The sequence below is a fragment of the Rattus norvegicus genome, chromosome 1, assembly GCF_036323735.1.
Source record: "Rattus norvegicus strain BN/NHsdMcwi chromosome 1, GRCr8, whole genome shotgun sequence".
Lineage (NCBI taxonomy): Eukaryota > Metazoa > Chordata > Mammalia > Rodentia > Muridae > Rattus > Rattus norvegicus.
Window position 1 is genome coordinate 189,938,665 of NC_086019.1, and position 19,108 is coordinate 189,957,772.

At 50.1% G+C, this 19,108-nt stretch overlaps 1 protein-coding gene across 3 annotated transcripts in view; it reads right to left on the reverse strand.

Annotated features, from left to right (window-relative positions):
- Gsg1l (GSG1-like) overlaps positions 1–19,108 on the reverse strand; it is a 213,914-nt gene that overhangs the window by 67,631 nt on the left and 127,175 nt on the right. For all 3 annotated transcript variants that reach the window (NM_001419662.1, XM_039094643.2, XM_063271351.1), the window contains exon 3: positions 9,635–9,787. In NM_001419662.1, coding sequence (NP_001406591.1) covers positions 9,635–9,787 — 153 coding nt within the window. The remainder of the gene's footprint in view (positions 1–9,634; positions 9,788–19,108) is intronic.

The following is a 19,108-nucleotide window of genomic DNA, read 5'->3' on the forward strand; positions in this document are numbered from 1 at the left end:
GGCTTCCGCCCAGGTTTCAGAAGGTCCAAGATGGGCATCATACAGTTAAGCCAGATTCCCTTAAGTCGGCCCCTGAGAAAGTGGTTGGGAAACTGTATGGCTGAGGGTGTGGATGGTAGTGGGGGAGCTGCCAGGAGCCGCCCAGTGGAGACCACAGGAAGCTGGAGATATCAAAAGCATGCAGGGTCTGCTGAGACCCAACACAGAAGCAGCTCAGGAGAGAAACTAGATGGACCACAAGCAGCAAGGCTGGCAGGGCATGATGGTACCTGGCTCTTCAGCGTTTGTGTCGTGCCACCACATGCCTCAGGTGCCATACAGAAAGCTGCAGGCATCAGCATGTGGTCACTGTTGTCTTCCCATCCTTCCATTTTTGGAACAGGAATATGTACTGTCACATGAACTCTCCAGAGTATGTGACAAGTTCTTTGTGGCTCGTTTCGTTGAGGTTTAAAACTCTAGCCCCATGCTAAGAGTTTTCCTTGGGACTCAGACTTGACCCGTCAACTTTTGAACAATGCTGGGACTTGCTAACACTCTGGGGACTCTTGGGTGTAGACTAAATGCATCTTGCATTATGAGATGGCTATGAATCCTTGGGACCAAGTGTGGGATGTTATAGATTGATCGTCAACTGTCCCCACAGGCTTATAGTCACCTGGGGAGTTGCTGGAAACTTCAGAATAGGGCCTGACTGGAAGAAGTAGGTCAGTGTGGGTGTGTTACTGAAGGCTGTATCTTGCCCTAGCCTCCTCCTCAGTCTCTCTCCTTCTCCCTCTCCCTCTCCCTCTCCCTCTCCCTTTCCCTCTCCCTCCCTCTCTCTTCTCCCTCTCCCTCTCCCCCTCCCCTCCTCTTCCTTTCTCCCTTTCTCCCTTTCCTCTCTGTCTCCATCTCCATCTCTCTCCATCTCATCCTCTCTCCCTCCTTCCTTTCCTCTCCCTCTCCCTGTCTCCCTTCCTCCCTCTCTCCATCTCCATCTTTCTCTCTCTCTTGTTTTTATTAGCTTTTCTTTCTCGCCCTTTCTCTTTATCTCTCTGTGTGTCTATCTGTGGGTGTCTCTGTCTCTCTGTTTCTGTCTCTGTCTCTCTTCCTGTCTTTATATGTCTTTCTGTCTCTGTGCCTGTCTGTCTCCTTTTCCTTCCCGGCCACCATGGTGAGATCAGCCCTACTACAGCATGTTCTTCTTCTTCTTCTTTTTTTTTTTTTTTTTGGTTCTTTTTTTCGGAGCTGGGGACCGAACCCAGGGCCTTGCGCTTCCTAGGTAAGCGCTCTACCACTGAGCTAAATCCCCAGCCCCAGCATGTTCTTCTTCCATGATGCTCTGCCTTACACAGGATGGAAACGACGGAACCAGTCAGACCATAGCCAGAACCTTCTGGAAACAAGAGCCAAAATGCATTTTTTTAAATTATGGTATTTTGTCATAAGGATGAAAAGGTTTTTAGTGAAGGAAATGCTTATTCCTAGGACCCTGAGTCCCTTGGCTTTACCTCAAGCCCTCTGCTAATCCTCTGTCTTAACAACCCATCTGGATCTGTTGTCAACTGGTTGCCTTGAGCCCACTATTGCCCCCAACCCTGCTCGGTCCCTGTGCTAAGCCCACAATATGGAGGAAACTCCAATAGGCCTTTCTACCTGGAGGACTTCTGTGCATTTGGAGTCCTGTGACGAGCCCTCTCTCCATACTGACAGGGCTTGAGAATGACTGCTAATGCAGGTGGCGTTCTCAGGACCTTGGCGTGGCTGTGCCTGAGACTTGGCAGCATATACTTACAGTTACTGAGCAAACTGGCTTTATCACCACCCTCTCTGCCCTCATCTGACTGATTCAGTTCTTGTCACTTGCAACCAAAAGGATTTTAATAATATGCAAATATTCACTTATGTGACTTGAACCCTCTGCATTGTATTTAAGTCATCAATGTCCCTCACAGGCTCGTGTTTTAAGTGCTTAGCTCCCATCTTGTGGCATGATTTTGAAGGCGGTGGAAACTTGAGGGAGTGGGGACTGGCTGGTAAACGTAGCTCACAAGGGGCCTTGGAGGGTTATGCCTGATTCAGGTTCTGACCTGGCCCCCCAGCTTCCTGGGCCATCCTGATGTGAACAACTGTGGACACATTACTCCACCCTACCTTCTTCACTGTGAGGGACTGAAATCCCTCCAAGTCCGTGAGTCAAAATGAGGCCCTTCTGTCAGGGGTGGCCACAGTGTCAGGAAAGTAACACAGCATTCCTCCTCTTCCTCCTCTTCCCCTTCCTCCTTCTTTTCCTCTCATCCTCCAACTCCCTCTTTTTGAGGCAGGGTCTCAGTATGCTGTCCAGACTGGTCTCGACCTCATGATCCCTCTACCTCAGCCTCCTGGGGCATGGGACATGGCATGAGCTACCACTGTGACACCCTTAGTAATTGTGAGCCAACCCAAGTTACTTTCCCTCTGGAGTGTGGGCAAAAGACTCAGTGAGATACGGCAAGGTGAGGGTCATGGGCTCTTTCAGCATGGGGATTGACGGTAGAGTAGAATTAGGGTCCCAGGAACTCTTCTTCTTCATGGCAGGCTACAGCAAGAACTAAACCCATCACAAGCCCACAAGTCACCAAAGTAAAGTGAGTCCCAGAAGCACAGAATAGAGGAAAGAGTGGCATGTGTGACTGTCACCAAGGGAGGGCAGGGACCCAGCATGGAATGTCACCCAGCCTCCTACAGCCCAGGGAAGACACACTTGTCAGCCATAGACGGGGATGGGCCATAACCAGCGCCACAGACCAGGTGGTGAGATGAAGTCTTTGCAGATGGGTTGGAGTGGGACCCAAGGGTGTTCCGGCTCCCAGGTCCCAAGGTGGGGGGGGGTGAGTAGTCACCTCTTCCCCCCTGAGCTCAGTGGGGAGTGGGGTGACTCCATCCCCATCCCTGAGCTCCTCAGGCAATGCAGGGGAGTCACTGAGCTCCAGAGTTCCAAGTCCTCTGCCTAGACACAACTCAGTGGTGGTATTTACATCTCTCCCCATCACCCCCCCCCGGCCCTGTTCTTAGACCCACAGCTTGCCTTTAAAACGTTGCCCCCAAACCTGGCTTTCAAGTTCTTGTTAATTTTTATTTTATCCCTAAAGTTCCATTTCTCATTACATAACGAAATAGGCTGTTGCTGAAGTCACACAGCTGGTTATTTCCAGGGAAACGGACAGGTGTCTCGATATGCCACGTGGATCTTCCTGAAAGCCCACAGTGAGCTGGAATGGGAAGGAATTTTCCAAATGGCTTGTTTTCCTAGCTCAGCTGCACTTTCCCCAGGAGCTGGAGTGAAGCAGAAATCATCCTGCCTGCTCACACAGTCTTTGTGGGGCTAAGGCTCTGTTCCCTGGGAGACCGGAGAGGCTCCAGCACCCTTTGATCTCCAAAGCACAAGCAGCCCTGTTGGCCCACTTTGGGGGTCTCACCATGGTTTCTGTGGGTCCTGAGCACAGTCCCTTCCTGGATGCAGGATTGAATTTCTTTTTTGAATTGCTTTAAGATAGGGTCTTTCTATGTAACTCAGGTTAACCTAGAACTTCGAATACGCTTGCCCCGCCTCCCAAGTTCTGGGATTGTAGATGTTTAACACTAAGCCTGGCTCTTTGGTTTGACTTCTAATTGTATAAAAATATAAATATAACACAATCTGGAATCATTCTTACAACTTTGTCATTTTTTTTAAATGTTTAATTTAAAATTTTTAATTGAAATAGTTGGTGCACTTTTGTGACACTGTGAATCCCAGGCTAGGTGTGAACTAGGAGAGTCTTCAACCAATGAGCTGTGACCTCAGTCTGGTGTTTTTATTTTGAGTGATACACAGTAGTTATACACATTTGGGGGTGGTGTGACATTTCACTACATGCATGTGGAGTGGCAAATGATTAGATCAGTTGACATATCCATCTGCGATGGTGAATCCTTGTCACCCTGATAAGCTTTAGTTTGTTTCACCATGGAAACAAACCTCCGGGTATGTCTATGAGGGTGTTCCCAGAAAGGCTCCGAAGAACAGGGAGCATCTCCCACCCCACTCGTGGGTGTGGGCGGTTCCACTCCATTTTCAGTAAAAGGGGAAATGGAATGAGAATCTGTCTTCTGGTTTTTGACTGTGGACACGGTGACCTTCCTGTCTCTGTGTCTTCCCCACCATGATGGACTACACCTTTGATCTGTGAACCAAAGTAAACCCTTCATTCCTCCCCTTCCTCCCCTTCCTCCCTTCCCTTCCCTCCCCTCTCCTTCCTTCCTCCCCTCCCTCCTCCCTACACCCCTCCCTCCTTCCTCCTTTCCTTCAAGTGGCTTTTTATTGGGTGTTTTGTAACTGCAACAAGAAAAATAATAACCAATATATGTTTTCTCAAACACTTAGCTGTTCTCTGTTTTGGAACCACTGAGAATCTCCTCCTCCTCCTTCCCCTTCTCCTCCTCCTTCTCCTCTTATTCCCCCACCTCCTCCTCCTCCTTCCCCTTCTCCTCCTCCTTCTCCTCTTACTCCCCCACCTCCTCCCCCTTCTCTTTTTTTCCCCACCTCCTCCTCCTCCTCCCCGTTCTCCTCCTCCTCTTCCTCCTCTTCCCTTTTCTCCTCTGCTTTTTTCTTCTGGCAGGGTCGTGCTATATAACACATACACGATTAATTAATTATTGTCAACCATAACTATGGTTCTATATAATAAAACATTAGACCATTACTTCTCCCTCTATTCTACCTATACTCATTTAATTATTTATTATATTAATTTTCCCTTCTGGTTTAAGCAGTTGAACTCAGAGCACTTTGTGGGTCCCTACAGGTGCGGGTACACCTCAGACCCCTTGACAGCTAGCGAACCCATGGAACCAGCGGAACAACACTACTCTGGATCACCACTTGTATGATCACTGCGTGGGGAAGACATCAAATAGATGTCTGTCCTGACTCCCTGTACTGAGGGTCCCACGTGAGTCCCTGTGCCCCATCCAGAGGATGCTGACATCATCCATCTCTTTGTATGTTCAAGGACAGCTAGGAATAATGACCACCGCAGCTTGGGTGCCAAGTGCTAAGCCTCGCCCTGGGTGGCTCAACACAACAGGCACCAGGTTCAATAGCTGTCACTAGGACTGCAGACAGACCAGCTTCCCGTCTCCACAGTGGTCACATTAGTCCAGCCCTTACCGCCACTGAGGAGTAATAGAAGGAACACACAGACGGTTTACCCCACTGGAGCCTCCCTACAACGGTACCACTGTCTGGAGGTGTACAGACACGTGGGCTAAAGACATCGTGAGAGGTCAGCTCAACCACAAACACAGAGCACCCCTCATACGATTCTAGGCTTCACCTTGGTGTGTATGTTTTGGATTTTTGAATTTTTTACCTTTGTCCACCCTGGTGCCATACAGTTGGCTCCTTTCTTATTTTGAGAGGACAGCAAGCCTACCTCCAGCTCATAACTGCCCTTCCTCGGCCTCCTAAATGTTGTGTTCAGGAGTGGGAAACCATGCCTGGCTAAGGGTACAAGATTTTATTCAACCAACTCAGCCAGATTCTCATTAAAACCAGACTAAGCAGGCCAAGGATAGAGCTCAAGGTCAGGGCTGGTTAGCTCGAAGACTCGGAGGGGTCTGAGTCAGACTGGGCCACAGGAGTCTGTCTCCCCCATAATGCTGCCATCACGACCAATGACAATCAGTGGGCTAATTTTCATAATTGCTAATTAACCCTAATAACTGGTTTGCATAAGGGCTGCCTGGCTCTGCTTTCCCTTCTACCAAAGAAACATTTTGACCTTGGGCTCATCTGGTGCAGCAGATGGCAGGGCCCAAAGCACCCCAGGAGTCAGCACTGGTCTTCGTCCAGCCTGGACTATCTCTTCCTGGACTGCAGTAGCTCCCTCGCCCACCCAGGGGGATTCCACCAACATCACGCCACCCCTCGAAGGCCCAGAGCATGCTGTACTCAAGGGAGCGCCCCAACCAGCTTCCTGCGTCTTTCCATCAGCAGATGGGACACCAATCTTTCTTTGTAAATAGTCTCGTGGTTTGCCTCTGCCTCTGAGAATGAATAGTAAGCCCTTTCGCTCTGCCACCTGCTGAATTCTGTCCTCACTTCTTCACCTGGCTGCTACTAACTCCTGAGTTTATATTTTCTGTAGATGAATTGGGGCGGGAAAAAAAAAAGAAAGAAAGAAATGTCTTTGTCGTCCTACCTAGTCGCACCCACAGGAAGACTCTGTGGAAGCAGTGCAGACCCTTTGAAGCCAGTTCCAAGTGGCTTAATTCCAGTGCCACAATCAGCCAGCTGTGCCACCAAGAGCAAGCCAATTAACCTCCCTGAGCCCTGGTTGTTCAGATGTCTAGAGTTATGGAGACAGCCGTGTGCTCTAGCAGCTCTAGCAGTTGGCCTTCCTGCTGGGAGGCAGAAGGTCTTTTATTTTTTCTGATGGGCGAAGGCTGTGATGAGCTGGGGGAAGAAGACAGAGTACCTCGGCAGCCCTGTGTGAAGCTCAGGGGGATGGCAGTGCCCACTGCGCTAGCTGCTTTTCCTTATCGCTGTGACTCCTTAACATAGCAACGTAAGGGGGCGGGGCTTGCTTTTTGGCTCACAGTTTGAGGGTACAATCCATCATGGCCGCCGAGTGCAAGGCAGCATCAGCATCAGGAGGCAGAGGGAGACATGGGATGCTCGGCAGCCTCTCTCCTTTCTATGCTGCCTGCAAGCCCAGCCCACGGAATGGTGTTGCCCACAGTGAAGATGGATCCTCTGCCACCAGCCCAATCTAAATCCTCCCTCACGGACATGCCCTGAGGCTTGTCACCTAAGCGATTCTAGATCCTGTGCAGTTGACTATATTAACCATTATAGTTGCTTTGGCTGACAACTGACATGTGCTTGTTTGGACTGAAGAAGGTAGAGAGGAGAACTGGATGCTTTGGAGGCTGTGGGAGAGGTGCCTGGAGGGGCAGAGGGAAGGGAAGGAAGGGAAAGGAGGCTGCTGCAAGCGTAGTACGCCCATCCCCCTCCATCACTGACCCCTCCTTCTTGGTTCCCCCATCTTTTTTTTTTAAATTTATGTATTTATTATTATTTTACTTATTCCCTTTACATCCCTCTCACTGCCTCTGTCCCCGTCACCCCTTCTTAGTCATCCCAGTGCTCAGCCTGTCTAAAGGCAAGGGCCAGCTAGGGAGACCCTCTGTATAACCAGGTCAGGGGCTCCCTGGACATTTGGAGCCATGGACACCCCCCAGAACAATATTTTCAGCTGCATAAAATAAATGCATATGATTACAGAGGGAACCAACTGCAAGAAATAATTTGGCGAAGCACACAGACCCCTCATGTGGGAACATGCACGCCATTTTGTGAGCATGTTAACAAGATTCGGTGGATGCCTAATAAACGTCCCGCTCCAGAAGCCATGCATCAGAGCAGCTGCAGCAGCTGCCGAGGGGTGAGGAAGGATAGGCGTTGCAGGTCACTGCATCCCAGCGCCTGCCCCGTCACCACGGTGTGAGGAAATGACAAGTGACAATTTACAAGCTGCAGAAATAAGGTATAAATTGTTTTCCAAACCGGTTCACAGACTCTGGATTTTTTGGACTCCATGCCTGACCTCATCTCTCTGACATTCCCTAATGGCTGCTCCTTCACCATCTCAAAGTCCTAGGGGCTTCACCTTCTGCATGGAGGGGTCTCTGTTTTAATCTTCTGTACCCACTTTTTCTCTCCTTGATTACCACAGCAGCCTCCCTAACCTCTATTCCCAGTCTCTCTGTGCCTCTGCCTCCTGAACCTCCTCCCACCCCTGTCCCCAAGCACTGGAGATGCTACTTAGGTTTTCATTCGTGCTAGGCAAACGCTACCATCGAGCCACATCCCAGCTCCCCTTTTAATCTTTTATTTTAAAACAGAGTTTCATTAAGTTACCCAAACAGGACTTCAACTCAGACTGTAACCCAGGCTAGTCTTGGTACTTGTGATCTTCCTGTCTCAGCTTCCATAATAGTTGGGATGGTGGGCTTATACCCAGATCCCTACCACCATTCTGTTTGGTTGCATCCAGGCCCTACCCTGAACCCGGAACACACCCTCAAAGCTGATCCTGATACTCCCCCGCCCCCTTGCTTTGGTCTGCTCACTGACTCCGTGTTGCCTGCAGGATGAACTTGGGAGGCTTTTGACAGTCAGCGAGGTCCTCACCCAGGCTTATCTCTCAACACCTTTCTTCCCTGTCTCTGCCTTCTTGCCATCTGAATACCTCAAGTCCCAGGATTACACTCCTCCCAACCCCTTTGCCTGTGCCAGTCCCTCCCTGAGTTATGTGCCAAGGAAACACAGCCTGGTTCCCAAGTCCTACCCCACACGGCTCCTCCACACCTCAGTTCAGCCACCTCACTCCCTGGGAAGGTGAGGATGGCTGCCCTGCCTGGGACAGAGAAGTGCCCAAGGCACATTATGTAACCTTGAATCTTTCCACAGCACAGCCAACTTCACAAGAGGGAGTCCTTCTCCTTCATTTTCTCCCAAACTCAGGGCAGTAGCTGGAGCCCAGAAGACCTTCAGCGGATGTTGACTGAGTAAATGGATGAAAGACCGAAGCAAAGGGCAGAGGGGTCTCAGTCTAGAGCAGCAGGGAACTGGATGGAGCCAGCTTCTGCACTGCTATTGCTCAACCCTTCTCCTTTGCACTGAATTACCCAGGTCCTTGCAGTGCATCTAGGGAGCAGGCTGTAACTTGTTGAGTTCAGCTCTCTGTTCTCTGAGACAGCCGTCTGGTTTCTATATATACATCAATTAGAGGTGACCATGCCCCTTGTCGAGAGCTTCTTGCTTCCGTTTCATCCCACGGCAGCTCTTTCAGTGCATGAAGAATGGGATTGTAGGGTTTATAGAAATTCAATTCCCGTGTGCCTTTTTAAGGGATGTGTGGTTTACAGAGGCCAGCCAGCTTTGGGGACAGTGACAACACCTTGATATTCTTCCAGGGCACTCCCTGCTCAGCCCTCTGGGACCTGGGTCTGGAGATACCATGCTACACACCTGGCCCTTGGGGCCAGTAGCCTGTTTTTGGTGTGTTCTCTGAATCCTGGGATGGGGGGTGGCCTTCTTCCTTAGCACCTCCATAGGAGGAAGCTCATGCGGGGAAATGTCTTTTCCTTTCTTTCTTCCTTCTTTCCTTATCTCCTTCCCTTCCTTTCTTCCCTCCTCTCCTCCCTCCTTCCTTCCTTCTACCTCTCTTCTTTTCCTAGCTCCCATTGCTGGGGATGGAACTTGGGTCTTCATGCATGCTACTACGCATGTGTTCTACCACAGGTTAACTCGGCCTGAGGGGGTCCTCTCTTCTATAGCCCTGGGAAAGCCCCCTCCATGCACCTACTCCTATTGCCTCCTTGTCTCATGTCCAAGTCAAGCATACAACCCACTGCACCTCACACTCATGTTAAGCATCACAAGGCTGGCCCTTGCTGTGTGTGTGCATGTCCTTCGTGGTGCCCAGCATGCTGTGGACATTTATAAATGGTAGGTCAGGGCTCAGAGGAGGTACAACAGCCTGTACCCTCCCATCTTCACAGGGGATGTGCCCGGGCCCGGGTGCATAGCATCCCCTGGTGCTAAGCTGCTGCCCACCCTCCTTACCTGAGAGCACCGTGAAGACTGCAGCAAAGGCATTGAGCTTGAGCCCATCTATGACGCTGCTGGAGTGGAGGAGCTCAAGACACATGAGGCTGAAGCCGACCACCAGCAGAAGGATGTAGAGCACCTCGGAGACCACCGACAGCCACAGCACCCCTGGAGAGTGAGGCAGTAGATGAGAGACTATCCAGTCCACCGGGCCAGCACCACCCACTAAGAACAGCGGGTCATTGCAAACCCAAGCTCAGCTCTAGATACTCCAGTGCTATGGTGCCCTGAAGGATCAGTGTGGGATACAGTTGACACTGAAGGCATAAAGCAAAGCCAAATGAGGTGCCTTTGCTGGGCCCCCTCATCCCAGCCCCAAAGGCCACCCTACTCTAGACTCTACGTGGGCAAATTTTCTATTGCTAAGTCCATTGCAGAGAGGCCCTCTGTTACCTGAGCTACAAAGGTCTCTAAACCCCATTACCTGACCTGAAGCCTTGCCTACCCCTTTGCCTGCCCTACATTCTCCTTTGTACCCTGCCCTGCTTTTTTTCTCGAAACCACTACTGCCGATTCCATGACTGACCTGTGGCTCTCCCAGGTCATAGCTGCCATGTTTGGCTATGAGCTTGCTCTCCCGGACACAGATGATTGGTCATTGACCTAGAGCTGACTTGTTTCTGAACTTCTCTAGGACTCTGAGCATGATGTCACTCAGCTAGACCAGGAGGGGAGGTCACAGGGCAGTGAGAAAAATCACCTGGCTCCAGCCCTTCCTGAAGGATGCTGTCCCTCAGCCTTCTAGTGTGCAGTGTGGCTTCTGGATTGCCAGTTTCTTTCTTTATAGCAGTCCACCTTGGGCTGCTAGCATTGCTAGCTTTCCTGTCCCATATTGTCACCCTCTCTTCTTCCTATATGCTTGTCACTCGCACAGCATCTGCTTTCTTCGGGTCTACTTGGTTTCCTTGCAGACCCGTATCCTGGCACCATGTCTTGAGCATGCAATTCCTATGTAGCCAGTTCAAATTCCTTTCCACCCCAACTCAGGACTTAGGAATGAGCTTCTGCCTCAGTTTATTCATCTACAAAGTGGGGGTAATACTCAGAGCCATGGTGCCAGCACTGAGGAGAAACAGTTTCTTGGTACAGTGTAAGACTCTAGTCAGCCCAGTGAGGGACCTGGCCACTGTCCTAGTGATACTGTTGTGTGGAAAGAACATGGTGACTTGTGGGAGGGGCTTCTGACTGAGGTCACAAATAAAGATGGAGTCGATGGGGAGAGATGAGCTTATGAGTCCATGGAAGGGGGCGGAGAGTAAACGGTAGGAATGGAGATCCATCCAACACGGATTCCCATCCAACCCACATCGAAGTGCTAAAGGATTTTGAGTCAGGCCTGGCATGTTGGAGATGGACCCAAGACTACTTGGTTCTGGAAGAGCCGGCCACAAGAAAGAGAGCTTCAAAAGCAGGTGGAAAAGAGAGACCTGGCTCGAGGTTGGGAAGGTGAGGATGGTGACTGCTGTCAACTTGATACGATTTAGAGTCACCTGGGAAGAGAGCCTCCATAAGGACTTGTTCAGATTGGGTTGGACCATGAGTGTGCCTGAGGGGTTTTTCTCACATCAGTTGATGTGAGAGAGAAGTCTACGAGGATGGCAACGATCCTTGGGTTTGGGTTGTGTGAGGTGAGTGGCCGGCAAGCACGCACTCATTCTCTTCTGGCAAGCATCCATTCATTCATTCTCTTTGTGCTTGACTGTGCATGCGACAAGCTGCTTCCCATTCCTGCCTCTAAGCATGGCAGATCAGGCTTCTGAGAGGATTGTTCCTCACAGGATCCTCTGTTCTGTCCTTGCCCAGAAACTCTCGGGACTTGAGGGACCCGGGATCAAGTCCAGGCTGTTTCACTGGCCAGCAGAGGCCCACACAGAACTGCAGTGATCTCTCCTGTGGAATGGGTGTCTGTGAGGAGGATCCAGGAAGTGACTATTCCCCAGAGCAGTAGTCACTGCAGCCCTGATTGAGAAAATGCTTCCAAGAGGCATGGGTGAGAGATGCGGAGATGCAGGAAGGACAGGAGGAAAGGTGTTGGGAAGTCGCATCTCAGAGCTGCCCCAACCAGGGGCTCATTGCAGTCCTCACTGGTCAACATGGCTGGAGGGAACAGAGGGAAATGCATGTTCTGCAGAAAGGGCTCCGTGTGCCACCATGCTTAGTCTGTTATGATTCGTGGCTCCTTTGGGTGAGATGGGTGGAGTCCTCATGCATGTGCCTCTGAGCCCAGTGAGAGGACGAGGAGCTGAACCAGCCAATCACCTCAGCCTAGTTCTGGGGTACAAGTGCCAGATACTCCATCCTCAGCAACCCATCCTCATGCCCCAGACCCACGTGTACTCTACACTGGCATCTTTGTCTGACTTCCAAGTGATGCCCTGGTCACCAGTACTCACTCCACCCCAAGGAACCAACCTCACTCTCAGGCAAGTAAGAGTTGTTGGGATAATTTTCTTGTGCCCAGTGCAAAGGTTGTCTGTCTTTGAATTATTCAAATGTTGATTTCTGTACTGGCACAGAGTACAAGGACCTTGACCTTGGTACTGTTATTTTTATTGAATTGTCACCTGCCTGAGTATTTGGTAAACATTCTTCATCATCATCATCTTCTGATTGGTTTAATAAAGATCTGATGGCCTATATCAGGACAGGAGAGAAAAGGTGGGACATCCAGGCAAAGATAGGCTCTTTGGGAGAGAATCAGGTGTGGGGGGTGGGGCTGGGGAGGAATATTTACCAGTCAGACAAGGAGGAAGTCAGGGAGTCTGTGACATATACTAGGACATAGAGGTAACAGGCCACATGGCAAACTAGTATAGACAGGGTTAATTACGTTATACAAGATAGTTGGGAAATAGATACTAATTGTCTCTGTGTCATTATTGGGAGCTGGTAGGTTGAGACAGTCTGGTGATAAAGGGTCCCCTGAAGAGGTGGCTGAGATGTAGGTGGCACAGGTCTATTTCCTCTCGAAGACTGAAACATTGAGTTGAACCAAAGTGATGAAGCGGTTTTATTCCCATTATTCTAAAAGTGATTATTACCTCCATTAATAATGTGTTCCTAAACCCTTCCTAACACTGTGAGTAGGGTGGGGAAATCAGGGTCTCGTTCAGCCTAGGCTGCCTCCACCTTGCTGTGTAACCCAGGATGGACTCCCCCTGCCTCCACCACCCAGGTGAACAGATTGACCACCATGCCTAATTTTACATGGCACTAGAAACTATACCCCGGGATTCAGGCCAGGCGAGTTACTGCCAGCTGAGTCACATCCCAAGCCCCATACTTATCAACTGTTAAAAGGAGGCTGAGCCTCAGGCTCGGCACCCCCTGTGCAGGTACTTACTGTGCTGCTGACCCTCTGTAGATTCACTTCACCTTGCCCCTCCTGCTATGCCCACACAGACATCCTCCCATGCCTCTGCCAGGGGATGCTCTGTGCCAGGGCCCTGAGCATCCTGGACCCATGGCTCAGCCCTCAGGACGAGAAAGACACCCCTGTCTCTCTCTGCCTGTTCCACCCTGCCGAGGACTGCTTTTGCTGTGTTCTGCCTTCTTGGCTCTAAGCGTCCTCTCCTCCTGGCTAGGGTAGCACCAGCCTCCCACTACTACCAGCCTTTGAAGATGTTGGAGCCCTCAGTTCCATACAAGTAACTTCTCTATGCCATTTGAACAATTTTTCCCCCAGAGACCCTCCCACCAGAGTGACTCCCCTGCTGTTTGGAGAATCCCCAGCCATCCAGGACCCTTCCTGGCTCATCTCTTTGTGGTGGTCAATCCTCGTCTTCTATCAGAGCTGGATCCAAGTCAATGGTCCCAGTAGCATCTTGACCAGTCATATAGAAGCACAGGACCTGGTGACAGGCATACAGAATCTTGGGCCTCACCTGATACAATGGAACTGAACACTGTGTACGATAAACTGTTGTCGTCACTGTGGAACTCAGCATGGAGGGCATTGCTAAATAAATAAATAAACAAACAAATAAATAAATAATAAATGACTATGTGACCCAGCTAGGCCACTCCTGGGGAAGACTCAAAGGAGTCCCCTTTGGTATGTCACAGAGGCTCCTGCATACAGGTGTCTATTGCCCCTCTAATCACAGTAGCTAGATCCAACTGCTCAGCGGCCGCAGATGAGCAGACAAGGAAAACGTTGCATAAGTGCAGTGGAGTACTATTCAGTCATAAAGAAAGAATAAAACTGCATCATTTTTAGGGGACTAGACAGAACTGGAGTCACCATGTTAAGTGAAACAAGCCAGACCCGGAAAGGCAAATCCCTTTTCTCTTCTCATTATCGGAATCTGTATTCAAATTAAAATAGAAGGGATACTGCGCAGGGTACCAGAAGGATGAATTCGATGGAAATACATTATTTACATATGTAAATGTCATAGTGAAGTCTCTTTTCTTTTTCGAATAATATACTCTAATTAACACACAAAGAGACAAGAAAGGCGCACCAGCTGACGGCAGAGCCTTCTCTGACTTTACTGAATCTGCAGGGGATGTGTATAACTCGGGCTCAGATGCTCCAATCTTCCTTTTCAACATGCATATGGAAGAGAGTTGACTTTGGTAAACATAAGCCCGTGCTGGAACGGCAAGTGTTGGTGTCTGGAGGACACATCGCAGACGGTGGGAATAATGAAGCGGCGGGAGATGGTATGAGACGCCAGAGACGGGCAGAGAAAGGAGCAGCAGCCAGGCCTCGGTTATGGGGAGGGGTAGTCAAAGACAGGAGAGAGGCCAGTCTCCCAACTTGCTGCTGCTGCTGCTAATGGCTAGATTTGCAGCAGAGACTGGGTGACCTTCGGGGGCAGAAGAAATGGAAAGATTTCTCATCAGGTGGGCCCCAGCTGACAGTTAATCCTGTTAGCTGCACTTTTTGCCTTTTTAAAAAACAGCTTGGCGAGGTCAACTCTGACCCGCATCGATGGAATTGATGGGTTTGCAGACGATTCCCTTCCTTGCTGAGAGTCTCCAGGGCTGACTCCTCACTGGGCTCAGAGACACCAGGGGGAGTCGAGCCTCAGCCTCCCGTGACCTTGAGTGTGGGCTCACCTTGGTCCCTCACTGCCCTCATTGGAGAAGTCAGCCTGGTAGACATGGAACCAGAGTGACAGACAGGGCAAAAGCAAGCACCTGTGGATGCTCAGGGCTTGATGCCGGTACACGTGACTATGGGCTTGATGCTGGTGTGTGTGCATGTGTGTGTGCATGCGTGTGTGCATGCATGTGTGCGTGTACACATGCATGTGAAGGTTAAGAAATACCCTTTCTAGTGAACGAGTATAATTATTAGCAGTCATAGTCCAGCCTCAAAGGAGGGATAGCGTCCAAGAGCTGTCTGAGGACAGCATGCACCTACCACACACCCAGCCATGCAGTTTGTCAGGCCTCTCGCTGGAAGGAGCTACCCTAGAAAGGCTCATTTTTACACTAAACATGTTTTTATGTAGATTTCACACTAAATAACAGAGGAAGTCAGTCACCATGGCTGGGGTGTGTTAGCTCAGGCCTCTAAGCCCAGGACAGCTCAGAGAGGCAGGAGGATGAGGAGTTCAAGGTCATGCTCTGCTACATATCTGATTCAAGGCTCCCTTGAGATGTACAAGACTCTATCTAAAATATGACGAATTAGTTAATTAATAAAGTACAGCAAAAGATCCCATCCTAATAAGTAAGGAAAAAATCGAGGAGTCACAGAGGGGAGATGCTCAGCATTCATTCTCGTTCTGCCTCTGCGCTTGCACGCATGAATGCTTGCACGCATATCCCCAAGAGCGGCACACACGGAAGTGTATGTAAATCACCTGCATGTGCGTCACACACAGAAAGCATAGACTAGTAGACATGTAAACATTCTCATGGGCACCACACTCACACGGAAAATACACAGTAGTAGAAATATAAAAATGCCTTCATATGCACATACAGAAAGTATAGAATGCTAGATATGTAGGCACCTTCCATGACTACCATTATCAAGTATAACGTGCTATACGCAATTGGACATTCTCTGCCTCCATGTGACTGACCGTGTGCTAGGTTTGTTAAGGTCAGCACCGCCACAAGCAGAAGATTGAAGTCCTGGGATGTCAAGACAGTGATGGGAATTTTCAGTTCCGTTGTAGTCTCATGGGAGCAGTGTGGCCATGTGACCGTCATTACACAGGTTGATGGGGTCCAGCACGATGTTGCTGATCATTTGTAGGTGGGTACTCTGGTGAGGGGGAGCCTGAGATTGGGGCAGTAGCCATCACCATGTGGAGCTACAGCTCCTGTATCATGCGTGAAAACCAGGTCATAATAATCAATGCTCAGACAGAGAAGTGTGAATGGTGGACTTTACCAGAGAGCCAGGACAGATGACACACCGCTATTGAATCCCGGTGTATTCACCTAAAAGTGGGCTCTCTGCTCCCACTTCCTGACCCGTTGTAAGTGTTGGGTAACTCATTGGTGAGTCAAGTGCTAGCCCCTCTCTGTCTGTACATGCTATGTGAAGCCTTTGCTGTTCCTACTATGATCCTCAGTGCTCCCGGTGTGATGTCACCCAGGGACCCAAGGTCTGGGATAACAGCTTATCACCCTTAGATAAAGTCTTTCAAGGGCTCAGCGAGGAACAGTTGCAAAGTCACAGGAAACCAAGATATGATAGTGTTTCAAGGGGGGAAAAACCAATCATTTTATCTCAAAACAAATAAATAAACAAATAAGAATCCATCAGTTTAATACATTGGATCAATAAGTCACAGCACGGCGGCTGTGGGCTGAGTTCGGCAGCGCGCCCTGAAGAGAGCATGTTAAATCATGTAAATGACAGGAACCAGTCTGCCCGGGCTGGGAATGGCTCCGTGACAGCTGCTGCTTATGAAATGTCAGCGTGGGGAGATCAGTGGCCAGAAGGTGTGGGCTGCCAAGAAAAGGCCAGAGGCCTTGAAGAAGCAAGAGGAGGATCTCTGGAGTCACAGAGCCTCCAGACTGCCTGCAAATGCGAGGCTCTCTGTCCACTGTAAGGTGGGATGGGCTGTCTCAGAGGAAGGCAGAGGCAGGCAAGGGGCTCACTGTGGCAGAACGGGAACTCAAGGGCAGGGCCACTCTGTCAGCAGACAGGGGACAGAAGTTTGGAGGAAAGGACCATCCAGAAAGGGAAACTGCAGAGGAAACAACAGGTCTAGCCCTGTTGCTAGCATCCCTGCCTTCGAAGTCCCAAAGGCAGGGCTCAAAGGTCCACCTGCTGCTGGGGTGGGGGTGGGGGTGGGGGTGGGGGTGGGGGTGGGGGTGGGGGTGGGGCCTCAGTTTTCTCCTTGGGAAAGTCAGGGATTCTCGCACAAGCTGCCAGCAGACAGAATCCAACCAGCAGAAATGTCTTGTTTGGCCCACACAATATTTTTAAAAATATCTGCATTCATTGTCAACATTTAAAAATAGGAAGGGCCTCATCAAACTGCAGTTTTCTGAAGTTCATTTGCAAATCGGGTGGGTGTGGCATGATGAGCTGAACCCCCACTTGGCCAAGTGAAGCCAGGGCTACCTCCCAACAGAGCACGCACTGACAGGGTGGCACAGACCCCGCCTCAGCCTTTTATGGCTGCTCCCTGGGTTAACAGCCCACATGACGGTGTCTAAAACCATCTCTGTCCCTGATACCTCAGGGGTTCAGTTTTTTTTTTCTTTCTGGCTTTGTTTATTGTTTGATTGATTACTCACAACACCAAGTCTCCCAAGGTAGCTCAGGCTGCCCCGAATCTGTCAACTTCCTGCTTCAGTGCCCCAAACTCTCCTGTTGCAAATGTGCCCCCCAACTCCTCCTGACTACGGATGTAATATTTCAAGACTCTGGGTGGTACCGAGACCACATGCTGGAGACACCCCTAGCACCTGAGTCACCAGCTTACTCTGGGCTAGGGTCTTAGCAATCAAGCAGGATGGCCGATATCCAGTATTAACTGGAAGGAAAGGCCTTTAGCTCCAATTCCTTATCAGAGCCAAGTATATGAAAAGAGTCTTCTTGTCCACAATTCAGTCTGAGGCTGAAATGTCTCCAACAGGCTTCCATAGTTGAACACTTGGCCTCCAGCTGATGGTGTTGTTTGGGTCTAGTTGAAGCAAGTCATAAGAGGTGGACCTTGAAGGACATACACACTCCTGGTTCTGGTCCATGCTGTCTGCCTCCAACTGGGCAGCATAGAAAGATGCCCCACCCCGACCCTGCCATCCCTGCCATGGTGACTGAGATCTTCTAAAACCATTCTCCTAAGTCGCTTCTGTCAGGCATGCACTGTGCCCAGAGGAGTAACTTACCCCCATTGCATCCTATAGTCTTTCTACAGAGGCCCAGAGATGGCGAGGTGTTCAATGTCACAATGATCTGAGTCCCCTTAACAAGTAAGGATGTCTTCTAGGCTTTTACTCGGGGTCACAGCGGACATCCTCAGTGGCTGCTCTGTGGGATGTAGCAGGGCACTTGGAGTGGCATTCCAGCGTCAACAGTCAGGGTCTCGAGAACATGGAGCCTGGCTGTTTCTGCAGATCCAGCTTTGCTAAAACTGTCTTTTCATATGCCACATGACTCAAAGCACACCAAGGCCTTGGCATGTCCAGGAGCTCTGGGATGTTCAGGACTACTGCCACCTAGACTACTGACTCAGGTCAGAAGTGGGCCAGCTCCCCTGCTGGCTGAAATGCATAATCAGAGTCGAGGGAGAGATCTGTAGCAACAGGTTCAAATGTGTCAGTGAAACATTTACTGCCTGAGCTAAGAGAGTCCCAAGCAGAGATGCTTGTCTCCAGCCTCATTCTCATGAAAAATGTTCCTACCCTACGTCCCAGCCCTATGCCCATGCCACCTCGCATGTCAGTGAACCTCGCAGAAGTGGCTAAGACCTTGAGGTTGGAAAAGCCTAATGAGAGGGTCCACAAGTGTTATCACAACGGGACACTATTGTGCAAGGAGGGAGGGGTGTGTTAGAAAGGAGATGCTCCATCAGAGGTGACATGAGCCAAGGGACCCAATCTGTTTTATAGTGAAACGAGGCAAAAGAGCAGGCTCTCGGAAGCATCCAGAGTACCACGAAGGGCTGGGGGGTGGGGCTCAGCTGTAGAACACTTGCCTGGCATGAGCAAAGCCCTGGATTCCATCTCCAGCACCATGAAGTTTCCAGAAAGCAATCCATCCCCTATGACAGACACTTTGACTTCACACTGGGACCTCATTGATAGATAAATCTATTGTTTTAAGCCACCTTCAAAGTCACCTCCTCCAAGAAACCTGTGGCCCCTTGGAGACCCTTGCATAAAATGTCTTGACCCTTTCACTTGGTGTCTCCTATAGGAGAAGAGCCTGGACATGGGTCAAGACCTCTGGAATTGATTGACCTTCCCTGATCTCTGAGCCTCAGTACACGGGAGGTCTTCAGG